Source organism: Sapajus apella, unplaced genomic scaffold, assembly GCF_009761245.1.
Source record: "Sapajus apella isolate SASKATOON/1434 unplaced genomic scaffold, GSC_monkey_1.0 scaffold152, whole genome shotgun sequence".
Taxonomy (NCBI): Eukaryota; Metazoa; Chordata; class Mammalia; order Primates; family Cebidae; genus Sapajus; species Sapajus apella.
The window spans coordinates 390379-414566 of record NW_022437092.1 but is presented as its reverse complement, the minus strand read 5'-3'; the positions used below and the strand labels follow the sequence as shown (position 1 = coordinate 414566).

Here is a 24188-nt window from a genome sequence, read left to right as displayed (position 1 = left end):
CTGTTTCTACTAAAAATACAAAAATTAGCCAGGCATGGTGGCACAGGCCTATAGTCTCAGCTACTCAGGAGGCTGAGGCAGGAGAATAGCTTGAACCCAGGAGGTGGAGGTTGCAGTGAGCTGAGATTGCACCACGGCACTCCAGCCTGGGCAACAGAGCAAGACTCCATTTCAAAAAAAAAAAAGGCAGACTTACAGCTTATCTGCCTTCTCTTTTTGCTTCCCCTGCTCCAGGCAGCCTGACTCCTTTTTCCTTCTTTAAGACTCCGCATACTTTATTGTCCCTAGTGTAAGAACAAGTACTCATCAATTCTGCTTTAGATCAACACGTTAATGTCACAGTACAAATTATAGGCTATGATATGCATAGCATTCATGCCTGTTCTGGAGCATGGCTGACATGAACTCTATCACCCAGGCTTGAGTGTAGTGACATGATCATGGCTCACTGTATCCTCAAACTCTTGGGCTCAAGCCATCCTCCCACCTCAGCCTCCGGAATAGCTGGAATCACAGGTGTGCACCACCACACCCAGCTAATTTTTTAAATTTTGTAGAGATGGGGTCTCAGTTCTGTTTTTCTTTTTTCTCCTTCCCTCCCTTTTCCTTCCTTCTCTCTCATGTCTCTTGCTTTTTCTTTTTTTAACACCACTGAGTCTCGCTGTCACCCAGGTTGCTCTGCAGTGGTGCAATCACTGTCATGTGGAACTTCTGGGCACAAACCATCCTCCCATCTTGGCCTCTCAATCTGTTGAGATGACAGGCATAAGGCACCTAGCATGGCCTCATTCAAATTTTCTGTCTGCTTATGCAGGCATGCACCTGTAGTCCTAGCTACTTGGGAGGCTGAGGCAGGATCCCTCCCTGGAAGTCAAGACAGCAGTGAGCTGTGATTGCACCACTGCAATCTAGCCTGGGTGACAGAGCAAGACCTGATCTCAAAAAAAAAAAAAAAAAAAAAAAGTTTGACAGGTGGTACAACACACTAGAACTTTAAAACTTTGAGAGTCCATGATTCTGAGTTATATGAGTTTGGGAAAGACCCTGTGCTGTCTGTGCTTAGGTTTTTTCATGTGTAAGATGGGGAGAATCCTCACACTTTGGGAGGCTGAGGTGAGTGGATCACCTGAGGTCAGGAGTTCGAGACCAGCCTGACTAACATGGTGAAACCCTGTCTCTACTAAAAATACAAAAATTAGCTGGGCATGGTGGCAGGCACCTGTAATCCCAGCTACTCGGGAGGCTGAGAGAGAATTGCTTGAACCCGGGAGGCAGAGGTTTCAGTGAGCTGAGATTGTGCCATTGCACTCCAGCCTAGATGACAGAGTGAGATTGCCTCAAAATAAATAAACAAATAAATAAAATTCATGAAACTCTTATTTCTGGAAATTTCCATTAAGTGTCTTGGACTGTGTTTGATCATGACTAAAACCACAGAAAGCAAAATGTTGGCTCAGAACTGACTACTGTATTACTGTAATTAATTTTGAATACAGGTGTGACCCTGGTGATTGCTGGCCATAGAGCACTGAAAATGCCACTGCTATCATGAAGAGAATTTCGTTTTATGACAAAATGTGTAAGTATAAGAATAAAAAATGTCTCAGGGAAAAATACCAGAATTTTAATGCACATGCTAATATTGAGTCAGAACATATCTTGATAAAATGACAAAGTTGATCTGAATATTCATGACTGTAATGGGATATTTTAATATAGCCTTTCAGGAAACAGAAAAGACAGTATAATTATGTATTTTTGATTTAATAGAGACGGGGTTGGCTGGGCATGGTGGTTCATGACTGTAATCCCAGCTACTCAGGAGGCTCAGACAGGAGAATTGCTTGAACCCGGGAGGGGGAGGTTGCAGTGAGCTGAGATCATGCCATTGCACTCCAGCCTGGGTAACAAGAGTGAAACTCTATTTCCAAAAAAAAAAAAGAGAGATGGGGTCTTGCTATGTTGCCCAGGCTGGTCTCCAACTCCAGGCCTCAAGCAATCCTCCTGCCTCAGCCTCCCAAATTGTTGGGATTATAGCAGTGAACCACTGCCACTGCACCCAGCCAATGATAATATTTGGTAGTATACATGCTGTTTGGAAACAGTTAACAGAATATTTCTAAGAAATATCTAAGAAGCTTTTACCTCACAAAAAAATGCATTATTTTTAGGTGCCTACAACCAAACATAAATGAAAATAGACTGAGGGAGAACATTCAGCAATAGTTGGAAACACCCACCATTTGTCCAATATGAGGAAGGTGATTATTCTCAAATGGAAGGATGGGGGAAGAGTAGTCACTTTGTAACACAGGAGGGGAACAAACTCCCATGCAGTTTCTTTTGACTGTCTCACTGTAGCTGTTCTGTTAATGCCATTAGGGAATCAGGAATACATAGTGAGTCTCATTCACTATCAGGAATACATAGTCCCTAATGGCATTAATAGACTAAGAACCATAAAAATTAAACCTCACAGAGGGAAGACAGAACTTCAGCGAACACTGCCAACCACGATAGTCTGAATTAAATGCCCGGGGCACACACTAAGGCTAGAAGGAAAATCCAAACTGTAGATGGATCTTTGATGTGGAGCTTGTGGAGACAACTGTGGAAACCAACACATCTCCTGAGAATGGAAGTCAAGTAGCTGAGTGTGTTTTCAGCGTACTTTTGATTAGCAGAGAAAATAACCGGGAAAATAAGCAGGAAGCACTGTCTCCTTGTATGGTAGGGTTCCAATACCCGACTTATGTCTTCTTCACTTCTTCCTGGCAGATCTCATGCAAGTGAGGCTATTAGTGAATCTGAACACGGACCTATAAAGGGAACAGAGTCTAGGAAATTTACCTGTGTTGACAGGTAGCAGGAGAGCCATGTCCAGCTCTAGATTTTATTATCCTATCACAGATGTCCCTCCTGAATTCAAACTCTGCTATCCAAATCCCAGCCGGAATTACAAAGAACAAAAGGTGAAAATAATAATTCACGTAAGACTGTATGATAAACTTACATACTTACCAACTTAGATGTTTTTAAAAAAAGGAAAATGGAATAAGGGCATTCTAGCTGATAGTAATTTATTATGTTTTAATTTATTTTTTTGATACGGAGTCTCATTCTGTCGCCCAGGCTGGAGTGCAGTGGCATGATCTCAGCTCACTGCAACCTCTGCCTCCCAGGTTCAAGCAATTCTCCTGCCTCACCCTCCTGAGTAGCTGGGATTATAGGTGCCCTCCAACATGCCCAGCTAATTTTTGTATTTTTAGTAGAGGCAGGGTTTCACCATATTGGTAAGGCTGGTTTCGAACTCCTGACCTTAAGTGCTGGAATTACAAAGGAGTGAGCCACTGCATCTGGCCAAGACCATCGTATCTGGTCTCAAACTACCTTCCCAAAGTGCTGGGATTGCAAAGGAGTGAGCCACCATATCTGGCCAAGAAATTTAAAAAGTAGTTTTTTGCAAAAGAAAGAAAGGTAAAATAAATATATAATGGGTAATATATGCACCGTCTTCCACACGAGGCCCATAGGAAAAATCCTACAATTACCAATGTATCAGTATTCAATAGTCTGTTTATTCAGCAAACAACTGAAAAATAATATACAAATTAAAACAAATTGTATATTAAAAATACACTTCTAACACTGGTCTTTAAGTACAAGAAAAAAATACACTTCAATTTACCCATAAATCAAGACATCAAGAGAAATAGAAAAGTTTTACTAATTGATTTAATGAGAAAACACAACCTTTTAAACTTTTGACTACTGCTTAAAGAGTTCTTACAGAATTATCCTGCTTCCAAAATTTCTTGCAAAATAAGTCACAATTCATACATAGTCCAGACATGTACTTGAAGAATGAGCCATTGATAAAAAATACTTTTAACTTTTTTTTGGTGTGTGAGACGGAGTCTTGTTGTGTTGCCCAGGTTGGACTGCAGTGGGGCAATCTTGGCTCACTGCAGCCTCCGCCTCCCAGGTTCAAATGATTCTGCTGCCTCAGCCTCCCAAGTAGCTGGGATTACAGGCGCATGCCACCATACCCAGCTAATTTTTCTATTTTTAGCAGAGATGGGGTTTCACCATGTTGGCCAGGCTGGTCTCAAACTCCTGACCTCAGGAGATCTGCCCACCTCGGTCTCCCAAAGTGCTGGGATTACAGGTGTGAGCCGCCATGCCTCGCCTTAACTTTTATAACATGTCTTTCATGGTGTGAATTTTCTGAAGCATCATATAGTCAGAAATTGCTTAATCATGTTCCAAGAAATGTGTTGTTAAGTGATTTCCTCATGGTACAAACATCACAAAGTGGATTTATACAGATCTAGATGGTACAGCTACAACACATCTGGATTGTATGGTACAGCCTATTGCTGCTAGGCTATAAACCTGTACAACATATTGTTGTACTGAACACTGCGGGAAATTGTAACAAAATGTTAAGTAGGAGTCTAAACATATAAAATACACAAAGTAAAAATGCAGTATAAAAGACAAAAAAAGATGCACCTGCATAGGATGCTTACCATGAACACAGCTTGCAGGACTGGAAGTTGCTCTGGTGAGTGAGTGAATGGCGAGTGAGTGTGAGGTTCTAGGATGTTACTGCACACTACTGCAGAATTTATAAACATTGTACACTTAGGTTACACTACATCCATTAAAAACACCTTTTCCTCAATATTCAACCTTAACTTACTGTACATTATTTTCTTTATAAACTTTTAAAAAAACCTTTGTAATAATTTAGCTTGAAACACATCGTACAGCTGTACAAAAATATTTTATGTCCATATTCTGTAAGTTTTTTTCTATTTATTTTTATTAAAGACTAAGACACAAACACACATTAGTCTAGGACTACACAGGGTGAGGATCATCAGTATCACTGTCTTCCACCTCCACATTTTGTCCCGCCGGAAGACATTCAGGGGCACTCACACACATGCAGCTGTCATCTCCCATCATAACAATCCCTTTTTTTCTGGAATATCTCCTTAAGGACCTGCCTGAGACTGTCTTACAGTTAACTGTTAAAAAAATAGGAATACATTCTAAAACAATATTGTAGATATATAAACCAGTAATATAGCCATTTATTATCAAGTATATATTGCACATAATGCTATGTGCTGTGTAGTTTTTTTTTTTTTGAGATGGAGTCTCGCTGTGTCGCCCAGGCTAGAGTGCAGTAGCGGATCTCGGCTCACTGCAACCTCCACCTTGCGAGTTCAAGCGATTCTCTCCTGCCTCAGCCTCCCAAGTAGCTGGGACTACAGGGGCACCACTACACCTAGCCAATTTTCATATTTCTAATGGAGACAAGGTTGCATCATTTGACCAGGCTGGTCTTGAACTCCTGACCTCAAGTGATCCTCCCACCTCAGCCTCCCGGAGTGCTGGGATTACAGGTGTGAGCCACCGAACCTAGCCTTTTTTTTTTTTTTTTTTTAAAGAATCATTCTATCAAGAACACGGGATGGCCATCCAGCATGGGATTTTGTTCCACTATAGCCTCAAACTCCTGGGCTCAGGCAATTCTCCTGCCCCAGCCTTCCACATAGCTGGAACTACAGGGCGTGCTACCATACCTAGAAAATGTTTTTATTGTTTGTAGAGATGGGGGTCTATGTTGACCAGGCTAGTCACAAACTCCCAGCATCAAGTAATCCTACTGCCTTAGTCTTCCAGTGTTGGGATTACAGGTGTGAGCCACCAGACCCAGCTGTTGTACTTTTATATAACTGGAAATGCAACAGGTTTACACAAGTATCACCATTAAACACTTAATGTGCTGTGCTGTGGTGTTACTACTGCTACTAAATCGCAGGTGGTAGAAATGTTTTAGCTGTTTATATAATCTTAAGGGGCCACCAACTTACATATGGTCCATTGCTAACTGAAACACGATTATGTGGTACCTGACTGTACATGAATTATCCTGTATCTCGCTTTCTATATTACTTACATTTATAGGATTTCTCTCTTCACTGGAAATTTTCATAACTTTGAAAGTATCTGTTAGAAGTGAAAACTTTCCCCTATTTCTCACATATATAGAGTTTCTATCGAGTGTGCATTCTCATATGTTTTTGCAAGGACGTGGATAAACTGAAGCCTTTACCACATTGCTTACATTCAAGAGGTTTCTCACAACTGTGAATTCTTTCATGTCTTTGAAAGGAACTGTGAAGACTAAAGGCCTTCCCACATTCTTTACATTTATAGGGTTTCTCTCCAGTGTGCATTCTCATGTGTCCTTGAAAGCTTGTGGGATAAATAAAGGCCTTCCCGCATTCCTTACATTCATAAGGTTTCTCCCCAGTGTGAGTTCTTTCATGGATCTGAATGTAACTGGAACAACTAAAGGCTTTTCCGCATTGTTTACATTCAAAGGGTTTCTCTCCAGTGTGAGTTCTTTCATGTGTTCGTAACGCACTAGGAAAAATGAATGCCTTCCCACAGTCTCTACATTTATAAGGTCCATCTCCAGTGTGTGTGATCATGTGTCTTCGAAAGTTTTCAAGAGAAATGAAGGCTTTTGCACATTCCTTACACTCATAGGGTTTTTCTCCAGTGTGATTCCTCTCGTGGATTTGCAGATCTAGAGGATAATTGAAGGTTTTCCCACATTTTTTACATTCGTAGGGTTTTTCTCCAGTGTGAGTCCTTTCATGTATTCGAAAGTAACTGGTCCTGCTAAAGGCTTTCCCACATTCTTTACACTTATAGGGTTTCTCGCCAGTATGGACTCTGAGGTGTACTCGAAAGGCTGGGCGTGCAGTGAAAGATTTCCCACATTCTTTACATTTATAGGGCTTCTCTCCAGTATGAGTTCTTTCATGAATTTGAATGGAAGTGGAACATCTGAAGGCTTTACCACATTGTTTACATTTATAGGGTTTTTCTCCAGTGTGAATTCTTTCATGTACTCGTAAAAAACTGGGAAAAATGAATGCCTTCCCACATTCCTTGCATTTATAAGGTCTATCTCCGTTGTGCGTTATCATGTGTGTTAGAACACTTGTGTGGGAAATGAAGGCTTTCCCACATTCCTTACATGCATAGGGTTTCTCTCCAGTGTGAGTTCTTTCATGTATTCGAATAGAACTGGGACAACTGAAGGCTTTCCCACATTTTTTACATTCATAGGGCTTTTCTCCAGTATGAATCCTTTCATGAATTCGAAGTGAACTGGGACAACTAAGAGCTTTCCCACATTGCTTACATTCATAGGGTTTTTCTCCAATGTGAGTCCGTTCATGTGTTTGAAAGGGTTGATGATATATGAAGGTTTTTCCACATTGTTTACATTTATAGGGTTTTTCTCCAGTGTGACTCCTTTCATGTCTTTGAAAGGATTTGAGATAACTAAAGGCTTTCCCACATTCCTTACATTTATATGGCTTCTCAATTAGCTCATATCCAGTGTGAGACCTCATGTGTCTAGTAAGGGACGAACGACGCATGAAGACTTTTCCACAGACAGTACATTCATCTAATTTTACTCTGGCAGTCTTCTTGGTCACACAGAGACTGGGACTGAAGGTTTCTCCACATTGACTACCTTCTTTACTCTCACAGAGTCTCTCCACCATATGGCTTCTGTAAAAAATTAGAAGCACAGTAATACTGGTTGAGTATTAATGATTTTACATTTATTATCAGGTAGTAGAACTAAATTTCTTTCTTTCTTTTTTTTTTTTGAGACAAAGTTTTGCTCTTGTTGCCCAGGCTGGAGTGAAATGGTGTGATCTCAACTTACTGCAACCTCCACCTCTGGGGTTCAAGTGATTCTCTTGCCTCAGCCTCCCAAGTGGCTGGGATTATAGACATGTGCCACTACACCCAGGTAATTTTGTATTTTTAGTACAGATGGGGTTTGACCATGTTGGTCAGGCTGCTCTTGAACTCCTGACCTCATGTGATCCACCCTCCTTAGCCTCCCCAAGTACTGGGATTACAGGCATGAGCTACCACTCCTGGCAGCAGAACTAAATTTTTTTATCATTTTCAGGGAAATCGTTTTCTACCCTGTCTGAATTGGGTTTTTGTTGTTTTGTTTTTTTGAGACAGAGTCTTGTTCTTGTGACGTAGACTGGAGTGCAGTGGCATGATCTCAGCTCACTGCAACCCCTGCCTCCCAGGTTCAGGTGATTCTCTTGCCTCGGCCTCCTGACTAGGTGGAATTGCAGGCGCCTGCCACCATACCCATTTAATATTTGTAGTTTTTTTTAGTAGAGATGGGGGTTTCACCATGTTGGGCAGGCTGGTCCTGAACTCCTGACCTCAGGTGATCCACCTGCCTCTGCCTCCCCAAGTGCTGGGATTACAGGCATGAGCCACCGTGCCCAGCTGAAGTGTTTGAAAATGAATATACTCAATGTTATCCAAGAGGGCTTGTGTCACTGATAGCTATTATCAAAACGATAATATTGATGTATGGTTTTTGTTTTGTTTTGAGACAGTCTTGCTCTGTCGCCCAGACTGGAGTACAGTGATGGAATCACGGCTCACTGCAGGCTTGATCTCCTGGGCTCAATCCATCCTTCCACCTCAGCCTCCCATGTAGCTGGGACTACAGGTGTGCATCACCATGACCAATTGATTTTTCTATTTCTTGTAGAGATAGGGTTTTGTCTTGTTGCCCAGGCTGGTTTCGAACTCCTGAGCTCAAATGATCTGCCTACATTGGCGTCCTAAAGTTATATATGAGGCTTTAAAATACTGTTTCCAAGGCTGGGCATGGTAGCTCATGCCTGTAATCCCAGCACTTTGGGAGGCTCAGAGGGGTGGATCACTTGGGCTCAGGAGTTTGAGACTAGCCTGGCCAACATGGTGAAACCCTGTCTCTACCAAAAAATACAAAAATTAGCCTGGTGTAGTTGTGTGCACCTATAATCCCAGCTACTCAGGAGGCTGAGGCAGGAGAATTGCTTGAACCCAGGGCATAAAGGTTACAGTGAGATGAGATCACACCACTGCACTCCAGCTGGGTGACAGAGTGAGACTCTCACAAAATAAATGAACAAACAAAAACTGTTTCCAAGGACAATATTTTTCTTTCTTTCTTTTTTTTTTGAAATGGAGTCTCGCTCTGTTGTGCAGGCTGCAGTGCAGTGGTGCAGTCTTGGCTCATTGCAACGTCTGCCTCCCAGGTTCAAGTGATCCTCCTGCCTTAGCCTCCTGAGTAGCTAGGATTATAGGTGTGTGCCACCATGCCCAGCTAATTTTTGTATTTTTAGTAGAGACAGGGTTTCACTATGTTGGCCAGGCTGGTCTCAAACTCCTGACCTCGTGATCTACTCGCCTCAGCCTCCCAAAGTGCTGGGATTATAAGCATGAGCCACAGTGCCCAGCCCAAGTACAGTATTTTTCAATCAGTGGACATCTGTGTCACTTGAGAAAACAATTTTGTTAAACATTTTCTGAAAATAAATAAATTTGGGACTCGGTGGCTTACACCTGTAATCCCAGCACTGTGGGAGGCTGAGGCAGGTGAATCATCTGAGGTCAGGAGTTTGAGATCAGCTTGGCCAACATAGCAAAACCCTGTCTCTACTAAAAACAAAAATTAGCTGGGGGTGGTGGCCCATGCCTGCGATCCCAGCTACTCAGGAGGCTGCGGCAGGAGAATCACTTGAACCTGGGAGGTGGAGGCTGCAGTGAGCTGAGATCATACCACTGCACTCCAGCCTGAGCAACAGAGCAAAACTCCCTCTCAAGAAAAAATAATAACAAAAATAAATAAATAAATACAGTTGGAGCTGAGCTTATTTCTTGTTTTAAAAGTGTCCTGACATTTTTAAGATTCTTTCAAGGAACACTGCTATCTCTTGTGAGTGCAACTCACCTTAGATTTTTCCCCTGGTTTTTGTGCTGATCTTCAACGTTCTGGTCTTCCCATTTTTTCCCTAAAGTATAGATCCAGAATAATCATAATAAATTATTAAAAATCATACAAATATTATTAGATTCTAGGTTCAAAATAAGCTGTATCTCCCTAAGTGGTCTGGAAAAAAAAAAAAAAAAAAAAGCTGTAACCATGCCTGGTTTATTTACTGAAGTATTCCCTTTTCAGATTCCAAATCCTGGAATAGTGATAATGAGCAAGAAATGCTAGTTCTCTAATTGACTATATGAAAAATGATGTCAGCTGGATGTGGTGGCTCATGCCTATAATTCCAGCACTTTGGGAGGCCAAGGCGGGTGGATCACCTGAGGTCAGGAGTGAGACCAGCCTGGCCAACATAGTGAAACCCGGTCTGTACTAAAAACTCAAAAATTACCCGGGCGTGGTGGCAGGTGCCTGTAATCCCAGCTACTTGGGAGGCTGAGGCAGGATAATCTCTTGAACCCAGGCGGCAGAGGTTGCAGTGAGCTGAGGTTGCACCACTGCACTCCAGCCTGGGGAACAGAGCAAGACTCCATCTCAAAAAAAAAATAAAAATAAAAAAAAGGAAAAAATGATGTCATCCTTACCTATAGAGGCCAGGTTCTTGAATGTTTCCTGCATCACATCTCTGTAGAGTTTCTTCTGTGAAGGAGCCAGCAGGGCCCACTCCTCCTGGCTGAAGTTCACAGACACATCCTCAAAAGCCACTGAGTCCTGAAACAGCCAATATATGTAGAGGAGAATGGGTGAGACTGACCAGGATGAGAGGTGTACTCAATTCATAAGAGGTTCACACATGATTTTGTGGTCTCCAAACATTTAGTGTATGACTCAATTGTTAGAAATTTAATAGCACCTTGAACACATAACTTACAGCTACATCTTTACTGTGATCACTATAAGGCTTATTGCTCTCCAATAGTAGTGTCTAGTTCGACTTGTAAAGAAAAATGAAAGAAATACTATACAAGCACCCGACACCACGCCCAGCTAATTTTTTTTTTTTTTTTTTTTTTGAGATGCAGTCTTACTCTGTCACCAGGCTGAACTGCAGTGGTGTGATCTTGGCTCACTGCAGCCTCTGCTTCCCGGGTTCAAGTGATTCTCCTGACTCAGCCTCCCGAGTAGCTGAGACTACAGGCATGCACCACCATGCCTGGCTAATTTTGATATTTTTAGTAGAGACGGAGTTTCACCATGTTGACTAGGATGGTCTTGATCCCTTGGCCTTGTGATCTGCCTGCCTAGGACTCCCAAAATGCTGGGATTACAGGTGTAAGCCACCACGCCCAGCCTAACTTTTGTATTTTTAGTAGAGATGGGGTTTTGCCATGTTGGCCAGGCTGCTTTCGAACTCCTGACATCAAGTGATCCACCTATCTTGGCCTCCCAAAGTGTTAGGATTACAGGCGTAAGCCATCGTGCCTGGCCTTTTTTATTCTTTCTTTTTGAGCCATAGATCGTCTTGCTCTGCTGCCTAGGCTTGGAGTACAGTAGTACAATCACAGCTCACTGGAGCCTAGACCTCCCAGGCTTAAGCAATCCTCCAACCTCAGCCTCCTGAGTAGCTGGGACTATAGGAACACACCACTACACTTGGCTAAGTATTTTGTGTGTATTTTTTGTAGAGATGGGTTTTCCCATGTTGCCCAGGCTGGTCTCAAACTCCTCAGCTCAAGCGATTCACCGGACTTGGTCTCTCAAAGTGCTGGATTACAGGTAAGATCTTCAATTCTTTATGAGATCAACTCTTATTTCTTGTTTGTTTGTTGTTTTCTAAGAGACAGGGTCTTGCTCTGTCACCCAGGCTCAAGTGCAGCAATCATAACTCACTATAGCCTCAAACCCCTGGGCCCCCAACAGATCCTCCTGCCTCAGATTCACAAGTAGTTAGGACTACATATGTGTACCACCACACCCAGCTAATTAAAAAATGTTTTTTGTTAGAGATGGGGTTTTGTTATGTTGTCCGGGTTGATCTTGAACTCTCAGCCTGAAGCGTTCCTCCTGTCTGGGCCTCCCAAAGTGTTGTGATTACAGGTAAGAATCACCATACCCAGCCCAAAGCCTAATTTCTTATTACCCAAATCATTCAGCATTCCTTAAGATGCGGGATTACACAAGGTGAAGGTTTTAGTAAGTAAATACACATTAAGAATCTTCCCTTCCCTTTGTTACACATGAGAGGCCAGGAGGCTTGTGGAAACCCAACTTGTAAAAAGGTCTAGCTCCCCATATTGTCCTGAAGTATTTGAGGCCATTTAGGAGCGCTCAAGATTCTGCTGGCTGAATGGAAATACTCTTTTAGAGATGTATTAATTTCAACTTGTTTCTGATATATATATCCCTACGTGTTGGGATTATAGGAATGAGCCACCAAGCCTGGCTATGTGTGTAATATTTATCACAGACACAGTTTCCTTTTACTTTCTGTCCCATTTCATGAGGCTAGGAAGTTATCGGGAAGACAGAGCTCAGGCACAGGAAGAGGGCACTAACAGACCTTCACAAAATCCTTATGCCCATGAGCCTCAGAACTACTTCCAACAATTTTTATTACACAAACATATAAAAATTGAGATAAAATGTCAGAGGAGCACTTTCTGGAAGATCCATAATCATGGAATCTGGGCTTTGCTGACCTTGAAGAATAGGCTGAGAGTATCAGTTTGCAGGGGACTTCATTGATGGCCACAATGGTCTGATAGTGAATTTGCCTATGATTATAAAATTACATAACAGATAATTTCATACCTCCAAAAGAACATAAAATCTCAGCTGGGTGCGGTGGCTCAAGGCTGTAATCACAGCACTCTGGGAGGCCGAAGTGGGCAGATCACCTAAGGTCAGGAGTTTGAGACCAGCTTGGCCAACATGGTGAAACCCTGTCTCTACTAAAAATACAAAAATTAGCGAGACGTGGTGGCAGGCACCTGTAGTCTCAGGTACTTAAGAGGCTGAGGCAGGAGAATCGCTTGAACCTGGGAGATGGAGGTTGCAGTGAGCTGAGATAGTGCCATTGCACTCCAGCCTGGACTACAGAGTGAGACTCCATCTCAAAAAATAAAAATAAAAAAAGAACAGAGAGTTTTTCTCCAGTTTCAGAAGGAAGTGATTCCCAGGCAGATACTCTAGGGACTGTTCTCCCAGGTTCTCTCATTTCCGTGCACTCATGTGCACTATACATGGAAAGATTCACATAGAGGAATTTTCTTCACAGTTTAGAAGGGGTTTTCTTAAGTCATTAGGACTAGGGTCTGAGCAGGAAGAAATTTGGCTCTAGGGAACTCTCCGTCATGAAAAGTCCATATGCATGCCTGGATGTTCTCGGTAAGGTTTATCTACATTTACATTTAATAGAAAATAAATATTTTGCCAGGCATGATGGCTCATGCCTATAATTCCAGCACTTTGGGAGGCTGAGATGGGTGGATTGTTTGAGCCCAGGAGTTCAAGACCAGCCTGGGAAACCTGGTGAAACCCTGTATCTACAAAAAATACAAAAATTGGCCAGGTATGGTGGTACACGCCTCTGGTCTCAGCTACTTGGGAGGGTAAGGATTGCTTGAGCCCATGAAGTCAAGGCTGCAGTGAGCCATAACTATGTCACTGCACTCCAGCCAAAAAAAAAAAAATATTTCTCGTATAGCCTTTTAATGAAAAGAAAAAAGAAAAAAAGGTTCATCTCCTTGATAATTAGGAAATAAATGTCAAATAGTTCCCACTTCATACTGAGTAGAAAGACAAAACTAGTCGATTAAGAAAACTCTAGTGTTGATGACTACAGAGGACAATTATGTACAAATCAAGGACCTACTGATACACTCCACCACTTTTTTTTTGAGTTTATAAATTTAAACTTTACCATGATCCAGTAATTTTTATCCAACTACCAGAGAATTTATTACGCATTTGCACTTGGAGACTGAAACAAAAGAAAGTAAGAACATTATTTTCTACAAAGCAAACACAAAAACAAAGCTGTGAAAAAGCCTAAACCCCACATCCTTAGAATGCACAGCCTGGGCCAGATGCAGTGGCTCACGCCTGTAATCCCAACACTTTGGTAGGCCGAGTGGGTGGATCACGAGGTCAGGAGATCGAGACCATCCTGGCCAACATGGTGAAACCCCGTCTCTACTAAAATACAAAAAATAAGCCGGGCATGGTGGCGTGTGCCTGCAGTCCCACCTACTTGGGAACCTGAGGCAGGGGAATCACTTGAACTGGGGAGGTGGAGGTTGTAGTGAACTGACTGCACTCTAGCCTGGTGACAGAGTGAGACTCTATCTCAAAAAAAAAAAAAAGAAAAGAAAAAAAAAAAAAAAAACTTAAAAACCTCTTCCACACAAAAAGAAACTGTCATTAGAGTGAACCAGCATCCAACAGAATGGGAAAAAATTTTTGCAATCTATGCATCTGACAAAGGGCTAATATCCAGAATCTATTAAAGAACTAAAGCAGATTTACAACAAACAAACAAACAAGCCCATTCAAAAGAGGGCGAAGGATATACACAGACACTTCCAAAAGAAGACATTTATGAGGCCGACAAACATATGAAAAAATGCTCATCATCACTGGTCACTAGAGAAATGCAAATCAAAACCACACTGAGATACCATCTCATGCCAGTTAGAATGGCAGTCATTAAAAAAATCTGGAGACAACAGATGCCGGAGAGTATGTGGAGAAATAGGAACACTTTTACACTGTTGGTGGGAGTGTAAATTAGTTCAGCCATTGTGGAAGACAGTGTGGTGATTCCTCAAGGATCTAGAAATAGAAATTCCATTTGACCCAGCAATACCATTACTGGGTATATGCCCAAAGGATTATAAATCGTTCTATTATAAAGACATATGCACACGTATGTTCATTATGGCACTGTTTACAATAGCAAAGACCTGGAACCAACCCAAATACCCATCAATGATAGACTGGACAAAGACAATGTGGCACATGTACACCATGGAATACTATGCTGCCATAAAAAAGGACGAGTTCATGTCCTTTGTAGGGGCATGGATGAATCTGGAAACCATCATTCTAAGCAAACTGACACAAGAACAGAAAACCAAACACCACATGTTCTCCCTCATAGATGGGTACTGAACAATGAGAACACATAGGCACAGGGAGGGGAACATCACACATTGGGGTCTGCTGGGAGGTGGGGATCTAGGGGAGGGACAGCAGGGGGTGGAGTGGTTGGGGAGGGCTAACATTGGAGAAATACCTGATGTAGGTGACAGGGGGATGGAGACAGCAAACCACCATGGCACGTATGTACCTATGCAACAATCCTGCAAGATCTGCACATGCACCCCAGAAATTAAAGTACAATTAAAAAAAAAATGGAGAGCCTGCAGCCTCAGATACCAGCACGTGAAAAATAGAGGTCAAGAAATCACCAGAAATTTATTTATACACTTATTTATTTATTTAGAGTTGGAGCTTTGCTCTTGTTGCCCAGGCTGGAGTGCAGTGGCACGATCTCTGTTCACTGCAGCCTCCCTCTCCTGGGCAAGCAATTCTCCTGTTTCAGCCTCCCGAGTAGCTGGGATTACAAGCGTGCACCATCATGGCTGGCTAATTTTTTGTATTTTAATAGAGATGGGGTTTCACCATGTTGGCCAGGCTGGTCTTGAACACCTGGCCTCAGGTGATCCGCCCGCCTTGGCCTCCCAAAGTGCTGGGATTACAGGTGTAAGCCACTGTGCCTAGCCTTTATTTTATTTTTGAGAAAGAGTCTCGCTGTTGCCCAGGGCAGAGTACAGTGGTGCAGTCACAGCTCACAGCATCCTCGACTTCCCAGGCTCAAGTGATCCTCCCACCTCAGTCTCCTGAGTAGCTGGGACTACAGGCATGCATCACCATGCCTGGCTAATTTTTTAATTTTTGTAAAGATGGGTCTCACTGTGTTGCCTAGGCTCCAAAAAATCCTTTAAGGGTAATTCCATTACTACTAATTAAATGTTCAAAGGAGGCAAAATAATTTTTTTTTAAACCACCTGCATGAACTCAAGGGTGAAATGGCAAAAATTTAAAAAAAACAATATTTGTGAAAAAGAATAAATAGTTGGCCAGACGTGGTGGCTCACGCCTGTAATCCTAGCACTTTGGGAAGCCAAGGTGGGTGGATCACCTGAGATCAGGAGTTTGAGACCAGCCTGGCCAACATGGTGAAACTCGTCTCTACTAAAAATACAAAAAATTAGCTGGGCATGGTGGTGTGCACCTGTAATCCTAACTACTCTGGAGGCTGAGGCAAGAGAATCGCTTGAACCTGGGAGGTGGAGGCTGCAGTGAGCCGAGGTTGCACCACTGCACTCCAGCCTGGGGGACAAGAGCAAAACTCCATCTCAAAAGAAAAAAAAAAGAATAGACGGTTAAGGTATAAAGAATAACTGAAGAATCAGTACAGTTGCCAACTACAGGATGAGATGGAGTTGAGCCAGGCAGGTGAACATTGGGAGACCCTAAGGAACTCCCCAGTGCCTATTTCTGAGTCTTGATATTCCCAAGGATGTTCATATTGTTATTAAAATATTCCACAACGTAGCTTATTATTCTCTTCTGAATATATTCCATGATAAATTTGTACATGTTTGTTTGACCTGTTATATGGCAATTTGTTTTAAGCCAGAGTTCTGTCCATAAAAATCGGAAATGTGTCTAATTAGAAAAAATTAGTTACATAAGGCCACCATCATAGGTAACTTTTAAAGAGTGTAATGAACTGATATGAAAATATCTCAAAAATGTATCCAAAGACCAATTAAGTAAAGTGTGGTACAATATATATACCATCTTATCTTTTTTGAGACAGGATCTTGCTGTCTTGCCCAGGCTGAAGTGCAATGGCAAAATCACAGCTCACTGCAGCTTGGATGTCAAGCAATACTCCTGCCTCATCTTCCCAAGTAGCTAGGACTATAGTCACATGCCACCACACTGGCTCGTTTTTGTATTTTTGTAGAGGCAGGGCCTCTTCCTGGGGCTCAGGCTGCTCTTAAACTCTTGGGCTCAAGCAGTCCTCCCCTCTCTGCCTCCTGAAGTGCTGGAATTACAGTTGTGAGCCACTGGGCCCATAACAGTTAGGGAAAAGCCATCTTACCTTTTCTCTAACTGTTGGGGTCACCTGCAAAGGCAGGTGCATCCCCAAAGAAGGTTGGTTCAGACATCAAAACTGATGCTGCTGACACTGCACAAGTCCCAATATGGTATGAAAGGGCTTATTAATAGTTTCATAATTGATCTCTGTGGAGGGGAAAGTAGGCTTCTCTGAGAAGTATGAACCATCTTGAGAGATCAAAGAAAGGAGCTGGCCAGGGTTTTTTGTTGTTGTTGAGACAGTCTTGCTCTGTCATCCTGGCTGGAATGCAGGGGCATGATCTCGGCTCACTGCAATCTCCGCCTCCTGGGTTCAAGCAATTCTCCTGCTTTAGCCTCCCTAGTAGCTGGGATTACAGGCATCCACCACCGCACCCAGCTAATTTTTGTACTTTTAGTAGAGACAGGGTATCACCATGTTGGCCAGGCTGGTCTCCAGCTCTTGACCTTGTGATCTACCCACCTCGGCCTCCCAAAGTGCTGGGATTATAGGTGTGATCCACCACACCCAGCCTGGCCTGAGTTTTTAATTGAGGTTGGGGGTGAGCTAGGATGAGAACTCACACACTAAAAGTAGAGGCTTGTGTGAAATGACTCTGGCTCTGCCAAATAAGGGAGAACACAGGCTTGTCTCTTTGTGCAGAAGTGAGGCATAAGGAAACAAGGAAGGATGAGGCTTTTAGGCTATCAGCAGTCAATAATCAAAAAACGGGCTGAGCATGGTGGCTTATGCCTGTAATCCCAGCACTTTGGGAGGTTGAGGCAGGCAGGTCATGAGGTCAGGAGTTCGAGACCAGCCAGGCCAACATGGTAAAACCTCGTCTCTACTAAAAATACAAAAATTAGCCAGGCGTGGTGGCGGGCACCTAAAATACCAGCTACTTGGGAGTTTGAGGCAGGAGAATTGCTTGAACACAGGAGGCGGAGGTTGCAAGTGAGCCAAGACCATGCCATTGCACTCCAGTCTGGGTGATAGAGCGAGACTCCTCTCAAAAAAAAAATAAAAATAAAAAAATAGAGTCAGGGGCTGGGCACAGTGGCTCATGTCTGTAATCCTGGCACTTTGGGAGGTCAAGGTGGGTAGACTGCTTGAGCAGCTTAAGCAACATGGTGAAACCCCATCTCTACAAAAAAGGCAAAATTTAGGCTGGGCGCGATGGCTGACGCCTGTAATCCCAGCACTTTGGGAGGCTGAGGTGAGTGGATCACCTGAGGTCAGGAGTTTAAGACCAGCCTGACCAACACGCTGAAACCCTGCCTACTAAAAATACAAAAAAATAGCTGGGCGTGGTAGTGGGTGCCTGTAATCCCAGCTACTCGGGAGGCTGAGGCAAGAGAATTGCTTGAATCCAGGAGGCAGAGGTTGCTGGAGTGAACTGAGATTGAGCTATTGCACTCCAGCCTGGACAATATGAGCAAAACTTCATCTCAAAAGAAAAAAAAAAAAAAGGCAAAATTTAGCCCTGCATGTGACATGTACCTGTAGTTCCAGCTACTCAGGAGGCTGAGATGGCGGTTGCAGTGGGCTGAGACTGTACCACTCCATTCCAGCCTGGGTGACAGAGTGATACTCTGTCTTAAAAAAAAGAGTTCCAGCAGATAGAAAGGACATAGTTTAGTTGAAAGGCAACAATTGGGTTTAATTAAATCCATGGAATGCTTCACCCAACAGAACAACATATGTGCTTCTCAAGTTCACCTGGAACATTCACAAAGATAAACCATGTTGTGGACAGAACATGGTTTTGAAAGAATATACATTATATAAAATATGCTCTCAGACCACCATGGCATTAATCTAGAAATCAGTAACAGAAGAACAGTTAGAAAACCATCAATTATTTGGAAATAAAACCCAACACCGTTCTAAACACGAATCAAAAAAGTTTCAAGAAAAATTAAATTTGGGCTGGGTGCAGTGGCTCATGCCTGTAATCCCAGCACTTTGGGAGGCTGAGGTGGGCATATCACTTGAGGTCAGGAGCTCAGGACCACCCTGTCTCTACTAAAAACACAAAATTAGCCAGGCGTGGTGGTGCATGCCCATAGTTCCAGCTACTCAAGAGGCTGAGGCAGAAGAATTGCTTGATTCCAGGAGGTGTAGGTTGCAGTGAGCTGAGATCATGCCATTGCACTCCAGCCTGAGCAACAAGAATGAAACTCTGACTCAAAAAAAAAAAAAAAAAAAAAGCAAAAATTAGCCAGGTGGTGGTGGCATTTGCTGGTAATCTCAGCTACTTGGGAGGCTGAGGCAGGAGAGCTGCTGCTTGAACCCAGGAGGTAGAGAATGCAGTGAGCTAAGACTGTATCACTGCACTCCAGCCTGGGTGACACAGTGAGACTCTGTCTAAATAACACAAAAAAATTAAATTTGAATTAAATGAAAAAAGAACTTATCAAAATTTGTGGAATGCAACAAAAACAGTGCCTAAGTGAAATTTATACTAAACTCACACACACCCACAAAAAATGTATACATGGATCTTACACCTTTCACAAAAATTAAGCCCAAATCAATTACAGATGTAAATTTAAAATGCAAAACTATCCACTTGGCTTTAGTGATGAATTTTGAGATAAACCACCAAAAGCACAATTTATGAAAGGAAAAAATAAGTTTCACTTCATTAAAATGAAAACCTCGTACTCTATGAAAGCAAGTGTTAAAAGAATAACAATAAAAGGCACAGAGAGATTTTTGAAAATCTTCACAAAAGCACTTATCTGATTAAGGACTAGTATCTAAAGTAAAGATCTCCCTGTTTTTTCTTTTTTCCATTTTTTTTTTTTTTTTTTAGTTTCATTTTTTTTTTTTTTTGATGAGATGGAATTCAGTGGCTCGATCTCAGCTCACTTCAACCTCCACCTCCTGGGTTCATGCGATTCTTCTGCGTCAGCCTCCCAAGTAGCTGGGACTACAGGCATGCGCTACCATGCTCCACCTAATGTTTTTTTATTTTTAGTAGGGATGAGGTTTTACCATGTTGGCCAGGCTGGTCTCAAACTCCTGACCTTGTGATCTACCCACCTTGGCCTCGCAAAATGCTAGGATTACAGGTGTGAGCCACTGTGCTCGGCTTCCGTGTTTTTCTTTTTCTTTTTTTTTTGAGACAGTCTTGCTCTGTCATCCAGGGTGGAGTGCAGTGTTTTAATCCTGGCTCACTGCAACCTATGCCTCCTAGGCTCAAGCAATTTTCATGCCTTAGCCTCCCAAGTAGCTGGGACTACAGGGGTGCCCCACCACACTGGGCTAATTTTGTTTTTTTTCCAATCCCGTGGCAGCTCCAGTCCTGGCCTCAGCCCACCACTCCTCAGCCCCACTGCCTGGCAGCCTGGGTGGCCTCACATGAACCACCATGCCTGGTCTCCTTTTTTTTTTTTGAAACAGGATCCATTATGCTGCCCATGCTGGGCTTGCACTCTGCAATGCAAGTAATCCTCCCACTTTAGCCTCTGGAGTAGCCAGGATGACAAGTGTGCACCCCCCACGCCTGTCTCCAAAGAACTCTTAAATCTCAACAATAATAAGACAAACGACCCAATGAAAAATGGGCAAGAGACCTAAACACACATCTCACCAATGAAAGATATGCAGATGGCAAATATACATATGAAGAGATGCTCCACATTATATGTCATTAGAGAACTGCAAATAAAACTGAAGAGATATCACTTACACATTAGAATGGACAACGTTCAAAATACTGAGAACAGCAATGGATAGCAAAGATGCAGGCAACAGGAATCCTGATTCCTTTGCTGGTGGGAATGGGAAATGGTAGGTCCACTTTGGAAGATAGGCAGTTTCTCACAAAACAAAACGTTCTCTTACCAGAGGACCACATTCTCTTATCATATTCCTTGCTGTTTACTCACATGAGTTGAAAACTGTTTACACAAAAGCCTGCTCATGAATATTTATGGGAAATTTTTTCATAACTGCCAATTTTAGGACTTAACCAAGACATCCTGCAACAGGTTTATGGATAAACAATCTGTGGTACAATCTTATGATGAAATACTGTTCCATGGTAAGAGAAGCCAGGTATCAAGCCTTAAAGACACAGAAGGACCTTCAAAGTACATTGCTCAGTGAAGGATGCCAATCTGAGAAGGCTACATCCTGAATAACTCCAAGTGTATTACATTCTGGAAAACAGAAAACTGTAAGACAGCAACAATATCTTTGGATGTCAAGAAGTTGTGGGAGGCCAGGCGCAGTAGGAAGCCAAGGCAAGCAAACTGCTTGAGCCCAGGAGTTTAAGACCAGCCTGAGCAACATGGCGAAACCCCATCTCTACAGAAAATACGAAAATTAAGTGGGCATGGTGGCACGCACATGTAGTCCCAGCTATTCTGAGGAGGCAGGAGGTTCACCTGAGTCTAGGAGGTAAAGGCTGCAGTCAGCCATGATCACACACCACTGCACTCCAGCCTGGGCGAAAAGGAGTGGGACCCTGTCTCAAAAAAAAGTTAAACATGGGAGACTGAGGTGGGAGGATGGCCTGAGTCCTGGAGTTCCAGACCAGCTTGGGCAACAGAGTGAGACACTGTATTTAAAAAAAAAAAAAAAAAAAAAAAAAAGGCCAGGCCCAGTTGCTCATACCTGTAATCCCAGTACTTTGGGAGGCCGAGGCGAGTGGATCACCTGAGGTCAGGAGTTCAGGATCAGCCTGACCAACATGGAGAAAGCTTGTCTTTACAAAAAATACAAAATTAACTGGGCGTGGTGGCACATGCCTATAATCCCAGCTACTCAGAATCACTTGAACCTGGGAGCCAGAGGTTGGTGAGCTGAGATCATGCCATTGCAATCCAGCCTGGACAATAAAAGCAAAACTCTGTCTCAAAAAAACAAAAACAAAGGTTAAATATATTCCCAAGCTTGGACCTAGACTCTCCCACCTTGAAAAATGTAACCCCTAGAGTGGGTCAGTCCCTGGTAATGGAGAATAGGATCAACTGATCAGCAAGGAACTACGAGAGCTCCACACCTCCTTCTCTCCTTTGGTAGCAAAGAAACATTAGCTTCCCCAGGTTTCCATTTTCCAACATGGTGATAAAAATAGAAAAAAATTAGCCAGGCATGGTGGCGCATGCTTGTAATCCCAGCTTCTCAGGAGGCTGAGGCAGGAGAATCACCTGAATCCGGGAGGTGGAAGTTGCAATGAGCCAAAATTGCACCACTGCACTCCAGCCTGGGCAACAGAGCAAGACTCAGTCTTGATCAAAAAAAAAAAAAAAAAAAAAAAGAAATCTAGCAGAATAACTCAAACCCAGTGTTTATGTAAAAAGGAAGTAAGAAAATTTTAAGGCACTTTTGCTAACAACAAGAAAACCCACTACTGCTTTCAGAAAATGATAATGTCGGGCCGGGCATAGTAGCTCATGCCTGTAATCTTAGCACTTTGAAATGTTGAGGCTGGCGGATTGCTTGAGCCCAGGAGTTCAAGACCAGCTTGAGCAACACAGCCAGACCCCATCTTTAAAAAGAAAAGAAAAGAAAAGAAAATGATAATGTCACTTAATTATTTCCATGGCAGGGAACAGTTTGCTAAAGTATTACTCATATCTGAATGCTTCTAGGTGTTGCAAGTTTAAGTCCTGGAATACCGTCTGAAATCATCAAACTGGCCAGGCACAGTGGCTCATGCCTGTAATCCCAGAACTTTAGGAGGCCAAGGCAGGTGGATCACCTGAGGTCAGGAGTTCGAGACCAGCCTGGCCAACATGATGAAACCCTGTCTCTACTAAAAATACAAAAATTAGCTGGGCATGGTGGTGGGTACCTGTAATCCCAGCTATTCAGGAGTCTGAGGCAGGAGAATTGCTTGAACCTAGTAGGCAGAGGTTGCAGTGGGCCGAGATTGAGCCACTGCACTCCAGTCTGGGCAACAAAGACTCCGTCTCAAAAAAAAAAAAAAAAAGAAAAAGAGAAAAGAAAAGAAAATCATTGAACTAAAAGAACAGACCTTAGAAACATATTCCACGTGCTCAGGCGAAGAACAAAGAATTTTTAACACGTAATACTGGGATTTTTTTTTTTGAGATTCACTTCTTTTTTGTCTCTTTGGAAATATACTGTCTCTCAAGTTCTTCTGATACCATATATTTTATATTTATCGGAAAAATTACATTCAAGTGAATATATCTTTTCAAGGTCATAAACCTAAGGTGGGACAATGCCAATCTGAAACTGTGCTGAAAGGAGAGATCACCCAAGAATGTTTACAAAAAGGAATCTCAACCCAAAGGAGTTCCCATAGGATATCTGTGCCCTGGAAAGATGCCAGAATGAGAGGCATAGCATTTTATGCAGAGTAGTTCCAAGTAAATAATTTTCCTGATTTTTCTCTCATGTAAAATATCCACAAACAAGAAATAAATCTTTTAAAAGAGGCATCCATAGGAAAAAAGATTTTTAAAATACTGCATGTGTTTGAAATGCACCACGCAGGACAAAGAGTTGGCGATGATGTTTTCCATTGGAGGGGGAAGCAGGTGTTTGGGAATGCGGGGAGGGATCTGGAAATTCAGGGATTTATGAGCTGCCGTAGGAGGAGCTAGGCTGGGGGACAGGGTAGTGGATTTGAGGCTCTGCTTCCAACATCTTTGTAAGACTCGGGGAAATCGCCTTTGGGAAGAAAGTAGGGACTGGGGACCCCACAGACTGTAGCTCCTCCCACACAAACCCCACACACAAGGCGGGACTCTCCCATGGCCCTCCCGTAGTTCCTGCACAATGTGGGAAAGACGCGGGGCTGTGGGCCCAGAGCTGCCCAGAGAGGGAGGGCTCCGGGGCTGGGACCGCAGTCGCCGCGCGGGGACGGGACAGGACGGTTGGAGTCCCGGCTGCCAGCCCAGCCCACACTGCTGCCGGCCGGAGGTGACCATGGGGAGGCCCGGGTCCCACGACAACGGCTGGTTCCAACCAGTCCGGCCCTGCACACTCACCATTTTCTGGCCTCAGGGGTTTCCCGGTGTCGTCCCTACGGCTCACGCTGCCAGCACAGGATACAGCGCATCAGATGCAGGTAAACAGCAACCTGACGCATCAACGGGCCAGGAGACGGTAAACTGAGCACAATCCGATCGCATAGTGACGTAACACGCATTTGCGCAGCGAAGCTGTACCCTTCTTTCCGGTGGCGCCTCTGATTGGGCAATTAAT

At 43.1% G+C, this 24188-nt stretch overlaps 1 protein-coding gene across 3 annotated transcripts; it reads right to left on the bottom strand.

Moving 5' to 3' along the window:
• Nucleotides 1–5567: 5567 nt before the first annotated feature.
• ZNF791 (zinc finger protein 791) lies at nt 5568–24131 on the bottom strand. 3 transcript variants are annotated; one of them, XM_032265905.1, is made up of 5 exons: nt 23972–24130; nt 17022–17164; nt 10489–10615; nt 9860–9920; nt 5568–7611 (listed from the first exon to the last, which is right to left on the bottom strand). In XM_032265905.1, exons 2-5 carry the CDS (start codon nt 17061–17063, stop codon nt 6072–6074), a joined length of 1770 nt encoding a protein of 589 aa, XP_032121796.1. In that variant the 5' UTR covers nt 17064–17164; nt 23972–24130; the 3' UTR covers nt 5568–6071. The 3 variants fall into 3 exon arrangements, with proteins under 3 accessions (XP_032121796.1, XP_032121797.1, XP_032121798.1); XM_032265906.1 differs by lacking the exon at nt 17022–17164 and having other exon boundaries at nt 23972–24131; XM_032265907.1 differs by lacking the exons at nt 9860–9920; nt 17022–17164 and having other exon boundaries at nt 23972–24131.
• Between the last annotated feature and the right edge of the window lie 57 nt (nt 24132–24188).